The sequence below is a fragment of the Clupea harengus genome, chromosome 15 (genome assembly GCF_900700415.2).
Source record: "Clupea harengus chromosome 15, Ch_v2.0.2, whole genome shotgun sequence".
Classification (NCBI taxonomy): Eukaryota; Metazoa; Chordata; class Actinopteri; order Clupeiformes; family Clupeidae; genus Clupea; species Clupea harengus.
In genome coordinates, this window is record NC_045166.1 from 23914852 (window position 1) to 23929501 (window position 14650).

At 44.1% G+C, this 14650-nt stretch overlaps 1 protein-coding gene across 5 annotated transcripts in view; it reads right to left on the bottom strand.

Moving 5' to 3' along the window:
- akap7 (A kinase (PRKA) anchor protein 7) overlaps positions 1-13535 on the bottom strand; it is a 29213-nt gene extending 15678 nt beyond the window's left edge. Inside the window, exons 1-8 of one of the 5 annotated variants that reach the window (XR_004165212.2) lie at positions 12547-13535; positions 11952-12089; positions 10014-10159; positions 8790-8926; positions 7631-7791; positions 6581-6693; positions 4934-5143; positions 3503-4813 (exon numbers count right to left, since the gene is read on the bottom strand). Coding sequence is in view for 4 of the 5 variants with exons in the window: in XM_031581111.2 (XP_031436971.1) it covers positions 4996-5143; positions 6581-6693; positions 7631-7791; positions 8790-8926; positions 10014-10159; positions 11952-12089; positions 12547-12874 (1171 nt within the window). In the remaining variant the exon portion in view is untranslated. Of the gene's footprint in view, positions 1-3502; positions 4814-4933; positions 5144-6580; positions 6694-7630; positions 7792-8789; positions 8927-10013; positions 10160-11844; positions 11862-11951; positions 12090-12546 lie in introns of all 5 variants that reach the window. The other 4 variants (XM_042709992.1, XM_031581111.2, XM_031581112.2 and 1 more) reach the window with 4 other exon arrangements.
- Between the last annotated feature and the right edge of the window lie 1115 nt (positions 13536-14650).

Genomic DNA, 14650 nt, shown 5'->3' on the forward strand with positions numbered 1-14650 from the left:
TGAGCTGGAGCAGTGCAGACCGCTGCTCAAAATACCACCAACAGCACGGACACCAGTCCCTTCGACAGGAGAGAAACTGTCGGAGAGAATCACCAATCACCAACCCCATCACTGGCCATCTGCTGCTCCCGCTCCTTCTAAGGACATTCTAAGATGCAGAACCACCAGGAACCGGCCTGATGTTCCTTTGCTGGTGATTTAAAAAGACAAGTGGATGGGAATGGACATGTTAGACAAACACTTCCTGATCCATTTTCACGCACTGCGGGGTTGTGGTTGTTTTTCTCATCACGCTAGCCTTCCTCTCTTACACTTCCAGAGTGTTGTTTGAAACAGCAGAGTGCTTGGGTGAGGAGTGTGGAATACATCATGTGGAGAGAAAGAAGAAAAAAAGAAAAGAAAAGGAAATTATACCATGGCAGAAAATGTACGGATGGCAGTGGTCCTAACACTGAAGATTTATTCGAACTCTTTCAGACGGGACCAGAATGTCTAAATATTGATGCACTTCTTGTATATACACAGACTAAGGAGTGGAAGAAAATGGCTTGTTACTCTGTTAGAAAGAGCATGGAGGATTTCTTGGCACCGCGGTCGACGAGAAAACAACTTCAGGAGATTACAGAGGCCAAAGGCAGCCTCCGGTCGAAGGCTGACCAGAGGCTATACCTGTGTGAGAGAGAACATGACAAGCTTGACAAACAACTTGATGAGGGGAGAGAGAGAGAGAAAGAGAGAACGAGAGAAAGAAAGAAGGAACGAAAAAAAAGAGAGGGGGATGGGGGGGGGGGAAGGAAGAGAGAATAAATAAGAAAATCAATCGTTTCCTGTCAAAACATTGTGCCATTTGTAGCCGCGTCAATGTTGATTCTTCAAAAGAAAAAGGTCATATTGATGCAAACAAAGCACTGTAGCAAATATTGAGTTTTAAATTACGGACTCAATCTTTAAACAGCAGTTTGTATTCAACTTCCCTGCCTCTATAGTACGAACACATAGTGAGTGTGTGTGTTTGTGTGTGTTTTTGACATCAACACCTGATGCGTAAGGTGTGTGCTTCAAAGCTAGCCGTCTTCCAACACTCCAGAACTCATTAGGAGACCCCGTACTGGCAGTCTCTTCCTATTATACACACACACACACCTTCCTCACTCTCTCTCTCTTTCTTTCTCTCTCACTCACTCACTCATGCACGCGCACACACACACACACACACACATTTATGTCACTCTTTCAGAAAACCACACACTCCCTCTCTCCCCCTCTTACACATCAAATCTAAGCCTCTCCCAGCCTCTCTTATACACACGCACCAAACAGTTTCATCTACATGCCCACAATCATACGTACACAAACACACACACACACACACACACACACACACACACACACACACACACACACACACACACACACACACACACACACACACACACACACACACACACACACACACACACACACACACACACACACACACACACACAAACTCTAACCAACCGATCACAGAGGGGCACTTTCCAAAACCCACTCTTTCATTGGGCATAACTGGCACTCCCCTTAACAACTAATAACCTGGTGGATGTGAGGGCACAGCCTGGCACTCAGCAGTTGGCATCACTCTGCTTCTCATCCCAGCCACCTCCCCCGCCGCGCCTCTTATTTTCTCATCATAAAATATGTTCTTATCCGGAATATCCAAAAGGGAAATGCATTAGCGGGGGTGTTTGGTTTCTGTGACGACGCATGACAACAACAAAAAAAAAAACAAGAGAAAAAAAAAAAAAAAAAAGAGGCTGTGCCGACTTGGGCATCGGCAGCGAAATTCTTTCCTCCTCGTTAGCGGCGTCCAATTGGACAGTCTCCAGACAAACACTTAGCACCGGGTGTGTAAATTAAATTTGATTTCCACCAAGCAGGAATGAGTGTGTTTCTCTCTCCCCTGAGAAATGTGATGTTGCCGTCGGAGATGGGAAACGAGAACGGCAACCACTGCTTTTTTAGAAAAGAAGACCTCCAAAATCTAAAAGATAGCTTTGTCTACACCTGCCATCTAATTCAGCACAATGTGTCACTAAATATATCTGACTGATTTCTCACATACTGCTGCATGTGCCCTTCTATCACTGTACCTTCCAGATTAGCTCTACGTGACTCGAACAGTAATACCTTGGAAAAGAGCATTTGAGGATTCCAGACTGTATCTGTAATTCCCTCTCTTCAGCTGTAGTTCACCTCTCCAGTAATGAGAGGCTTGAGATGTGCGCTTGTCTGATAAGGCCGTCTCAAAGGTGCAGAGGGTCAGGGTTTGTTTCTGACAGCAGACTGGATTTTGAAAAGCTCACGCTGGCATAATGATAACCTCCCCTAAGCCCTCATCTAATAGCAAACATCTGTCAGAGTCTTGTCCAATAAAGGACCTCCATCTTAGAATCCCACCCCAAATCACAATCATCCGTTTCCCAGTTTTCTCTTTGCAGCTATCTGACCTCCTCGTCCTCATTCACTTTATCACTGCGGAGCCTGCATTGCATGCAGCATGCAGCTCTGTGCTACAAGCATGCACTGTAATCTTTCTGTGAAACTCAAAACCACATGGGGCCAGACTCCTCTGAATCTGCTCTTAGATCCATCAAAAATAAATGACTCTTCCGACCCAATTCATGTTCTTAAAAGAGAATATAAAATGACATCTTAAGAAACAGACGGTATAGTGTCCCGTGGGCCAGACGTTTAAGTATTCTTTAAACTCGGTAATCAATCTTTCTTCAGCACTCCTTCAGATCAGAGCCAGTTCATTAGAAATGACATTAGCAGCAGTGGCGATTCGAGCTTGTATGACGTCCTGGGCGAACCACCTCTTCCATCCATAATTGTATGCCGCCCATACCTAGAACCGCTACTGACTAGCAGTCTGACACTCAATCGTGACCCGAGATGCAGTTCTGAGAAGTGCCACTAGGGGGTTCCTTCTCTGTTTTGTGTTGCAGTGGGAGCGTACAGGCCGTCTACACCTAGAGCTATGCTGGAGACTCTCTGGATGAGAATGTATGTCATGGTGAAGCCTGCACACTCCACTCTCAACCAAGGGTCTGATGGAATACAGTATGGAGTCAGAATTACAAAATCTATCACAAAATACATCTGTGGACTGCACTGCAATGGGGAAAATTGGTCTGAATGTTTGTAGTGATGATTAGCGCATGTAGTGCATTTGAAACAAAACAAAACTAAAACAACCCAACATCTGATGTGGCTGAAAAACAGCACAGTGGTGTTGAGTAAAACAGAAAGTGTTAGGATAGTTATGAGCCTGTTTCTCTGAGGGAGATGAGCGAGAAGCAAGCGCAGAGCTTGTCTAGTTTTGAGTGGGTTTACCTTTTTTTTTTGTCAAGTTTTGACGAGGTTTTAGAGGGGAGATAAACCTTTTTGCTAACGGCTCTCAGCACCAAAAGTTTAACGAGTTCTCCCCAGACATGTACCCTGATCATGAGGTACTTACCTCACGTCTGGCCCCATAACACAAGGAGCAGCATGATGTCTCAGCTGCGTACAGATGCGCCCCCTTCTGGTCAAGATACATCCCTGCAGTCCTCACTACCTCCAGCCTACCAGCCCAAATGTGATTTTTGGCACATCCAGATTGATTTTTGAAAGTCTGGACGGCAAAAAAAAAATACATGAAATCCGATATTTGCCAATGCGAAAAGCGATCTGAAATGCGATTCCAACCGGATATCTACAGACGAGTCTCAGTCCGGATGCTCTGGCCACTCAAATCAGATTTCAAAGTATCTTTAGTGTCATTCGCAACGCAGCACACAACGACAACGTCAAATCCAGAGTGACGGAATGGAATTCATGCTGTTGCTACTACGCTGCTCCTACACCATTGCCACAGACAGCAACCCATGCAGATAGGTTGGTTATGTCTGGAGACACAAATCCGCTCTGTTCACTTGCAAATAACAGTGTGCAGTTGTCTCAAAAGATCTGATTTGCGAAAAACAAATCTGATCTGCCTACAGATTGAACATAGCCTAAATGACTACTCTCTAGCTGGGCAGACACAGAGAGCAATCAAGCAAGCATGGGGTACCCCTAACATTAGAGGCGAGGAAAGCTGATCTCAAATCAGTAGAATAAGGAGGCAGGGCAGCATCAGGCTAATGATGGTGAGTGAATGTGAGGCTCCTGGCTTCAAGCATGCAGACTGAAAAGACAGCTGTTGACCAGGTCGGGGGGGAGAGCAGCTGTTGTACATATGGCAGAAAAACACCGCTCTGCTGCCCCTCAGTGGTAACAGCAAACAACACCAAAGTCAACACAACACAGTCAACACAGCAAAGCAACACAACACTTTTCCACAAACAAACATTCGATTTGCACTTGATGTCCCCGAGTGATGACTTTGACCAAATGTTTGAAAATGAAAAAAAAAAAAATAAAAAAATGAAAAAGCTGGCCACAGAACAATTGGCAACAGATGATTAATAGATAGGATCTATCAATTATTAATACGTCTTCAAAATATAACATCTGATTACATTTGGACACATTAGGCTTACTTCACCAAGTATGTGTGAAACAAAACAAACCAGCTCAATACCTCAAGACCATTGGCAAATTCCAGAAGTCTTACACATTGGTTGTAAATATCCAGACCCAATTTGCAGAACTGCATTCGGCAGCATTGAAAAGCAAGAACCAAACTTCTGAATAACAGCTGTTACTTATGTGAAATGACAGCTACAGTCAACACGCTGCGCAAACAAAAACAACCACACAAAACTTGGCTCGTCTCTAACCTAGCCTGTGCCCCAGCAAGTGAGCCTGTGCCCCAGCGAGTGAGCCTGTGCCCCAGCGAGTGAGCCTGTGCCCCAGCGAGTGAGCCTGTGCCCCAGCGAGTGAGCCTGTGCCCCAGCGAGTGAGCCTGTGCCCCAGCGAGTGAGCCTGTGCCCCAGCGAGTGAGCCTGTGCGGGCTGGCGGACTCACCAAAGCGGATGGACTTCTCGCGGTGGTAGTACCCATCGGGGCTCTTTTTCTTCAGCATGGAGCACAGGTCTATACGGGACAAGGTCTCGTCCCCAAACTGGTGCTGAGAGAACTCTGCGTACAGCTCCGGGTCCAGCTTCTTAATACCCTGCAACAGTGGAAACAGCCAATGAGGACAGGTCGTCTTCAGATCAGTTTGGGTAATCTTGCATTAACACATGTTCACATGAGCACCCCACACACACGCACATCTTACACACAGGTACACACCCACACATAACACTCACATACACACACACACACACACACACACACACACACACACACACACACACACACACACCTGCATTCACAATAAATACACTTACAAACATCCACAAGAAAGTACTCAAACACACACACAGAGACTTGCACTCACTAAAAGAACACTCACAGGCAAGTCCACACACACACACACACACACACACACACACACACAAAATGACAGCACAGTAGAGGAACAGTGTGTACAGACATGGGCTACTGCTGTCTGCCGGAGTTTGATAACCCTTACAACCTCCCCACAGGAAGGGTGTCACCAACGTCCCAGTGGAAAAAGATTACGAAGTCGAGTCCTTTCGCTCTTTCCTCCCCTCTTTCTCTCCTCTCCTCCGACCTTCACGCACGTCACAGTCCCATCCCTCGTTCCAGGTCCTCTCCTTTAGACTTTATCTCTCCGGCCGGACAGGAAAAACTTCACCAAAAAAGCGGTGAAAGGCTTCTCTAAAAATAATCTCCCTGCTGTGGAGACGAGTCAGGTTGTTTATAGTTGGCTGGATGAGGGACTGTCGCTGTCCTGGTGCGCGGGACACTGAGACCGGCTGGAAGTGGTTCAGTTAGCCCTCCCACTCTGTGCACACTGTTTTTGAAAGCTTCTAAACAGATTGCTCCATTTGGCAAAATTATGCTTGCAGGTGGCATCTCACCAAACCCGGAGCTTAAAATTGCTAAAGATCCCCTCTCTAATTTCATTGGAAAGATCTTTTCAATCGCATCAGATTATGTTTTATGAACTTTGTTTTTGCCCAGCATTCATCCACTCACACCAAAAAATGTTGGATGACCCTGCCGAGGGCATCATTCACAAGGATGATGCAAAACATTGAAATTATATTGCATTATAACACGCACACACACACACACAATAATATTTCCGCAAAAAAGCACACACATACAAAATACCCAGCACAAGCATGCAAAAAAATCAATGCAAGAGTTACTCTATGAGAGAAGCAAAAAGCTAAGTCAATCATGGAAGGCAAACTCAATTTAATCCCAGAGAAAGAGTGAGAGTTATTTAATGATATGCTCAGTGCCCTTTAACAGGATCTAAAGCAGAGCATTCTAGCGTCGTAGCATTCTAGCATTCACCAATGACTCAGCCTGAATCATCAAGTTCCTGCATCTTCTGTGTACTTCCTAATTCCTACTGCACATGAAGGCACTGTGCCTGGAGGCTTGGTGGGCAGTGGTGGTTATAGTAGTGGGGAAAGGAGAATGAGAGAGGGGGGGGGGGGGGGGGGGTGTCAGTGAGCACCTTAATTACCTGACTCCTGAGTTTAGGCGCCCTGGAGAGCTTCATGAAAGTCAGGTGAGGCTTAAAGGCTTTGTCGTCAGTCACGGCGATGCCCCGCTCCAGAAACGTCCTCCTCACTGCCTCTGACAGAGAGCGAACAAAGAGAAACGCATGAGAAGAAAACAAACAGAGGAAAGGAGAAGACGGCAAAGGAGAAAACAGAGAGAGAGAGAGCGAGAGAGAGAAGAAACATGAAGCTAGGCACGAGATTGCCTGCTCCACTTGCAGAGGGGTGCGAGTCAGCTACTCTATCCACTGTAAGACGAGGAGATAATCAATGACGGGAGGGAAGGAGAGGAGTGAGAGGCTGGAAGGAGGGGGTGGTGGTGGTGGTGGTGGTGGAGGAGTGGAGGGTGCAGCCCGGGCCAGGGTGGGGGGTCAGCTCAGCGGGTCGTAGGGGGGAGGGAGAAGGCTGGAGCCAGGATCGGATGAGATGGCCAAGAGACCATCTGATGACATTAGCAGTAAGGGGGGGTAGCCGGCTCCCCACGCTTTTAACAAGGAGATGCAGACGCGCTTTCAGACACAACACTAGACGCGCGTCATACAAAATAAATGAGGGGGGTGAAAATAGCCGCGCATCCGCGAGGAAGCTTGATTTAGTGCCACATGAAGCCAGCCCGCGCACTTCATCTTAAACGCGCAAAAAAACACACACACACACACACACACACACACACACACACACACACACACACACACACACACACACACACACACACACACACACACACACACACACACACACACACACACACACACACACACACACACACACACACACACTCACTCAGACACCCACATACATACCACACACACACACAATGTGGAATGTGAAATGACCTGGAAAATATCTCCTAGTAAGAGAGAGCTACTATAAGTTTACTGGCTGGGTGGATGGGAGAATAGATGGATGGATTAAAGGAAAGAATGACTGGATGGATGGATAGATAAAGACAAGTGAGAAGGGGATAGAATGTCTGAATACTTAGACACACACACACACTCAAGAGCATCTACCTGCAATTTGTGTCAGCTTTTTGTTGTGCTCCCCTTCTGCGAGCTTGACAAACACCACCTCGTTCTTGAAACTCATCATGCCACAGAACGGCAGCACCAGCTCCTGGCCCTCCAACAGCTCCACCACACTCTGCCTGCTGTGTTCCAAAGCGCACGCGGCCCTGGGAGTCCCACCCACCCACATATACACACACACACACACACACACACACACACACACACACACACACACACACACACACACACACACACACACACACACACACACACACACACACACACACACACACACACCATATGCTCAATCCTGCTCAAACATGCCCCCGGACAACCTCAACACACACAAACTATCCGCACGTGTACACGCTACTTACACACACACACACACACACACTGACCATAAAAACATAGCCCCTTTGAACATGCATAAACCTATAAGACACATGTGGTAATACAAAAATCAGACAGTCACACTGAAGAACTATGAGCACGAACATCTACATAAATACACAGGCTGTGCAGACAGAGACACAAATTGCACATGTGTGTAAAAAAAACTGTTCAACACAAAATGTCCATTAAGAAACACCTCCAACAGAAACACAGCTCTGCAATGCTAGGCCACCTTAAGGAGGCCCTTAAAAAAAGAACACTGGGCTCCCTGCTGATTGCTTTGCACCAAAAGGTTAAGGGAGACTTTAATTAACTTTCAATTGCAGCTTCTCTCCTGGTTGTTCATTTTTTGTCACAAAAAAACAAACAAATGACATAATTTAGGCACAAGAATTAAAATAATTTGTAAAACAAACTGTAGCTAGCCAACTGTTTAAACAGCTCTGCAAACAGAATGAACAAAGAGATGCCTGTGCCGCCCTACTGCCTCTCATGCAGTCGGCTTGAGATCTCACACCCAGTGAAGGAGGAGCTCTCTGTGCGTGTGTGTGTGTGTGTGTGTGTGTGTGTGACTTTAGGCATGAATGAGTGAGAGACACAGGATGTGTGTATGCATGCGTGAAAGTGAGTGTTTATGTGTGTGTGTGTGTGTCCATCTATGTGTGCATGTCAGAGAAAGACACTGTGTATGTGTGTGTGTGTGTGTGTGTGTGTGTGTGTGTGTGCGCGCGTACAAGCATGACTGCGAGGAGAAGGTGACACTCACGAGTCGACTTGGTCCTGGCTGCCCAAGTGGGTCACCAGCAGCGTGATGTGGAGGCTGCCGGCAGGGATGAGCACGCGGCTCAGACGAGGGTCTCTCTGGATTACCGCTGCCTGCACCGCCTCCATCCCCGCCCTAATCTGTGGAGCAGACACACAGGCATATACACACGCGCGCGCACACACACGCGCGCACACACACGCGCGCACACACACGCAGACACACACACGCAGACACACACACGCAGACACACACACGCAGACACACACACGCAGACACACACACACACACACACACACAAGTGGTCAGATGCCTTCAGATGGGACCACACACTTGCTCCTTGGTTCCCCATTAACCCAAATGTTCATGCACATGTCTTTTGCAGCAGGGAGTTCAGATGCAGAATGTGAATACATTCAAACTTGATTTAGAAGATGTGTGATTAGGCTACGTTAGGTTAGGATTAATCTGAGACTAGGTTAATTACTTTTAAGAACATGATATTTAGCAAATTGCTCATTCCTTCACCACACCAATGCCATTACAGACGGCTATTTGAAATATGCAATTGAAATATGAAATATTTCTGTTCTGTAAGGAACAATGAAATAATGAAATAATCCCTCTCCTCCAAACTTGATAAAAAAAACATTACTATCTGCTTCCATTCCAGGCTGCAGATGGAGATGACTGCAGAATTAGATTAAGTTCAGAAGCACTTTACACTAAGGCCACAACCTAACCAGTTCATTTAATAGCCTTACTCCACTCAGTTATCCTTTTAACAGTACATTTCCTGACACAGTTCCAGTGTAACGCTTATGGCTGTGCCAGTCATATGTTAACATTGGGGACATGCTGTTGGGAAAAACATAATTTCAGTGCATCAAGCTCCATCAACTGCATATCGAATTTCTATCAATCCTTCGTTACATTCCTGAAGTTTGGCAGGCTGAGCTTGGCACAAGCAACAACTAGGTCATGGCTTCAAGTCCTAGAGAGCAAAGTACTCTACAGAATTCATGCCTGCTCTCACTTTAATCTGAAGTCCCCCTAAGATAAAATGGCCTGTTGACCAATGCAATTGTATAGATGTTAACCAAAATGTATGAAAGTATGGAATGTATGAGTCATACTGCATATATAATGTAGCTTATCAGCATCGCAATCTTAGTAAATAATGGTAGGATCCATAAAAGGATGCATAAAATAAATAAAACCAGATACCTTAGGGTTAGTGATGGGGATTGATACAAAGTAATTTGGACGTTGAGACTCCTTTTTCTTCTTCTTCTTCTTCTTGTCTGCATCATCGTCACTCTCACTGCTTTCACCGATTTTTCTTTTTTTCTTCAGTCGCTCTGAGGTTGTAACTGGAACACACAAACAAGCACGTCTTCATCCGATACGGTCTTTGTTAAAACTGTCAAGGTGAGAAGTTATGGAGCAGCATGAAGGCTTAATTCAATATATGGATGAGTAAAATAGGACATAGGACAATTTTGCAGGACAGTGAAATATGTTGAAGAGACAAGACTAGCAAACTGAGGCGTAAACAATTACAAATGATTACACATTTGTTTTCCTTCTGTCTGTCTGTCTGTCTGTCTGTCAATCTACATTATTGGAAAAAAGCAGCAAATTATCATCCACAAACAAGAGGCGAGTTTGTGATGCTAGGCAAATTAAGGTAAAATCCCTCCAAACATTAAATAATAAAAAATGTTTGCAATAATCTTACAAATGACAGAATACATCCTGAATACACTTTTTGGATTTCCACATTATGTGCATATCCCCCCCCCCCACACACACAAGGAGTCATTCTTTGTTTACTGTTTACTCTGATTTCGTCTTTTTAAAAAAAAAGCCTGTCACAAAACAAATCTTCATTTATCACCAATATGTCAGTACCTTGATGTGCTTTATCGCAACTATCATTTAAATCAACAACTGTGCTAACGAATCATTCATTAAAGCAGCAATAAGGAGTTATATTCCAAAACTAGCACGCTAACTACCTAAAAGGTATGCAAAAACCTTGCAAACACCACCAACAGCCCAGTTGACACTGATAGAAGCTTGCCAACACACTAACTGGGGTCTTTTGGCAGTATAGCTGGCAATGTCATGCTGTGAAAGCTTTTCTTCCATTTTTGCAGGGTGTTCCAGCCAGGAAACACAGAACTACATAGTGCATATCCTGGATGGCTAGTGGGAAAGACACAGGTGTTTATCTTTCCTTCACATGACCACATGCAATCAAAATGAATTTGAGGATGGTACCAAAACTATTTGCCTTAAGTAATTCTTCAAGTCTCTCACACATCTTACAGAAATAGCATAACATGTCAACAACAGTGTGTACAAGGTTGATGCGCTGAAATTCGCGGCCTTCTGAAATGTGTGGATTTGGTTTGCATGTTCTCTTCTTTTACAAATGCATGCGCCAGTGTTCATGCGCGCTGTCGAGGCCTGTGCATTGTGAAAGTCTGCATGCAAAACAAGGCGTGCATTATTCATGAGAGTCCGACAGCTGGCTACAGTTTGAATGTGACAGCAGCTGCGGTGCTAGGAAGATCCTCGCATCACTTGGCAACCTTGGCAACTGCAGCAAAGCCTTGCACACAGTTCCTTGTCACTAAATAAACTGGTGTTGGTGGTACAGCCCAAAGTCAAATTTACGTTCCGTCTTGACAAAAGGCAAGTTAAGTCTGTGGACAAGGCTGCCCAGTTAAGAACTGGCTGTACCATTGGTAACGTTGGGATTGCTCAACCTTGTGAAGGTATGTTGCAATTTAAAATTAAGTTCTCCTTTTTTTGAACTCACATAGCTTTACAGGCAACTTCAACGCATCACACGTTCCAAATCGGACTCATTTTATCAGCTATTCTATCGCTCATAAATGCATATATAACTCTCACACATGCCTGCTAATGTATGATGTCTGTGTGAAAATGTAACTAGAAATGATTTCAGTATTTCATGCATGTTTTATTATTTTAATGGCACCAACTTAGATTTCTGAAAACCTTAATCATTGCTCTAAAGACAAACCTGATTATGTTGGGGTACTGAAATAGAAAAACATAACTGTAGTCAGAGTCAGAGCCAGAGTTTAGAAAACCCAAAATGAAAAGGTCAAGTTTTAAGTAGTCACTCACATCCAAGGTCTTTCCACACTTCTGTGCCAGCAAAAGGTAGCTCTGCCATGAGATCATCAGAGCACCCTGATACCGTTGGCTGCTTCTTCTTACGACCACGGGGCTTCTTGGCTTTCTTTTTTGCCCTCTTTGCCTTCTCTTTTTATGCGCACCACAGAGAGGAAAAGTAGAACAACGGATTTTGACTATAACAGCAGTATTAGGGAGGTGTCCAGTAAGCAACAAAATGAGAGAGAGAACAGTGCAAGTTGTTAATTTGAGGAGAGGTGCACCAACCTAGAATACGACAACTGTATTAGTATAATAGGCTTGTTTGTTTGTTTGTACAAGCTGATCAATCATGATGTTTTGAAAGCACACTGAAAAACCACATGTCTGGGATGCTGATTGCTGTACCCCAAGGCATTTCTCTCTCTCTCTCTCTCCCTCACACACAGAGCGAGAACACAACACATATCAACAGAGAAATTAAACATATTTTAAACACCTTATGATAACAAATGCCAAAAAATCAACAAAAACAACATTTTGAGATATTGAGCACGGTCTAGACGTTCAATAACTATAGACTACAAAGAGAGCACGAAGGTCTCACCAGTGCTGACGTCTCCTTGTGCAGAACTTGAAGCCTTGTCGGCATGAACTGTATCAAAACTTGTAACTGTTGCAGATGATAACTCATGACTATCATGCTCCATAGTGATATCGAACTCAAGGAGCGGGTCGGATTCGGAGCCGCAAGGAGGTTGCATGTCCATATAACTTAAATGTTTTAGCAAGATGCTGCAAGCATTTGCTCGAGTAACCAGATTTAATCTCACTTTAGGGCAAACCAGTAATTGGACATTTGCGGAGGCACGTCTCTGCACACCCCTAAGAAGTATAAGCTTGGTCAGCGTTTCAACTGCATGTCGTCCAAACATGTCAAACTTATATAAACTTAGCTAGCTAGCTAGCAGTTTAGGTTAGCCAGCACGGAAGGCTGGTCGTTTGCAGCAGCAGACTTGCTGCAAAGCAAACGAATGCCACCATTCAATATATCGAAGAAAGGTCAACTATGGTTAAAACGATGCTTACATCAAAAAGCAAGTTTTCAACTACAACCTTTTTTATAAATAGCAAATAACGTTAGCAGTCACCTGGTTTGCAACTTGCATGCATGTGAGCCAGCTAACTGAGCTAGCTAGCACCTGTTTTAGCTTAAAAGTTAAAACCTATAACTCAATCAGGTTTCCATTATACTATATTTCTTAAGTGTTCATCTGTATTCCTCCATCCTTCGTACAATATTGTTTTCTATGTCACTGTTAAATGGCTTGCTCTAGCACCTAAGCAGATTGTGACGTGTTATTGCTAGAAAAGTTATTTATAGATTAGCGTTAGCTACTACGGCGTCCTGAATGCAGCATTGCTGACCCTGTTGCTAACGTACAGGCATGTCAGACAACGCTTTGCTACACTGTAAACATACTTTAAGTACGGGTGTACCGTAGGGCCAATACGTGCGAATTGAAAACGAAAGTTAAATGGTGTGGGTGGTTTGGCTACAGTATGACTGTCTTGTGTCGTAGGCAGGGTTTCGGGATCAGTCATCGGTAATGTGTACAATCTGTTACAACATTTCTCATGTTTGAATAATATTAAAGGTATTGTTGTAACATCTTGAGCTGTCAATTAGGCTATAGCATATTGTCCTCTGATTTCCAAAAGGATATTTACTGATTTACAGTACGCTTAGGAACGGTCGTTTCCGTATAGATCGACAATGCTATAGGCAGTCTGTGTAGCGCATCGTTTACTTTAAACTTTTATAGCAATCTGTATAAATGTTTTTGTTCTCGGAACCTTGCCATATGATATCTTTTTCATCATGTTACTGACGGTCTCTCTCCCAATTCCCCTTTGACCAGTATAAAACAAACAAATAATGTTGGCCTGTTGAGTTCAGATAGATTTGTGGACCACAGATCATCAAGAAGTGTGATAGTCATTGTATGGGAACATCCATTTCTAGAAATTCACGGAGCTATCAGCTTTGCTGAACGTATTGAAACTTTGAAAAAATATGGGTGCAGTATTGCAAAGTTTGCCTGCAGGCATAGTCCCTTAAAGCAGCAATAAGGAGTTCTGTTCCAAAACTAGCAAGCTAACTACCTAAAAGGTATGCAAAAAAACCTTGCAAACACCACCAACAGCCCAGTTGACACTGACAGAAGCTTGCCAACACACTAATTGGTGTCTTTTGGCAGTATAGCTGGCAATGTCATGCTGTGAAAGCTTTTCTTCCATTTTTGCAGGGTATTCCAGCCCTATAGGGCATATCCTTGATGGCTAGTGGGAAAGACACAGGTGTTTATCTGTCCTTCACATGACCATATGCTATCAAAATGCATTTGAGGATGGTACCAAAACTAGTTGCCTATAAAACCATACCTCAAGTGTCAAATTGTTGCATAGTGTTACTTTAATAGTGAAATAAATGGGACGTGATCACATTTCTGAGAACATAGCAACAAAGAGCAGCTTAGCATTACTGTTACTAAATGAATAACATACGGATTTGCACAGAGGACATAACATATGTTTTATACGGTAATGCAACCCTAGTTTAAAGTACCTTCTCAGGTGTATAATATATGCTAAATCTATTTAGATGTAGGATTAGACAAATTCAAAAGGCACCGAAAGGCATAATGTTT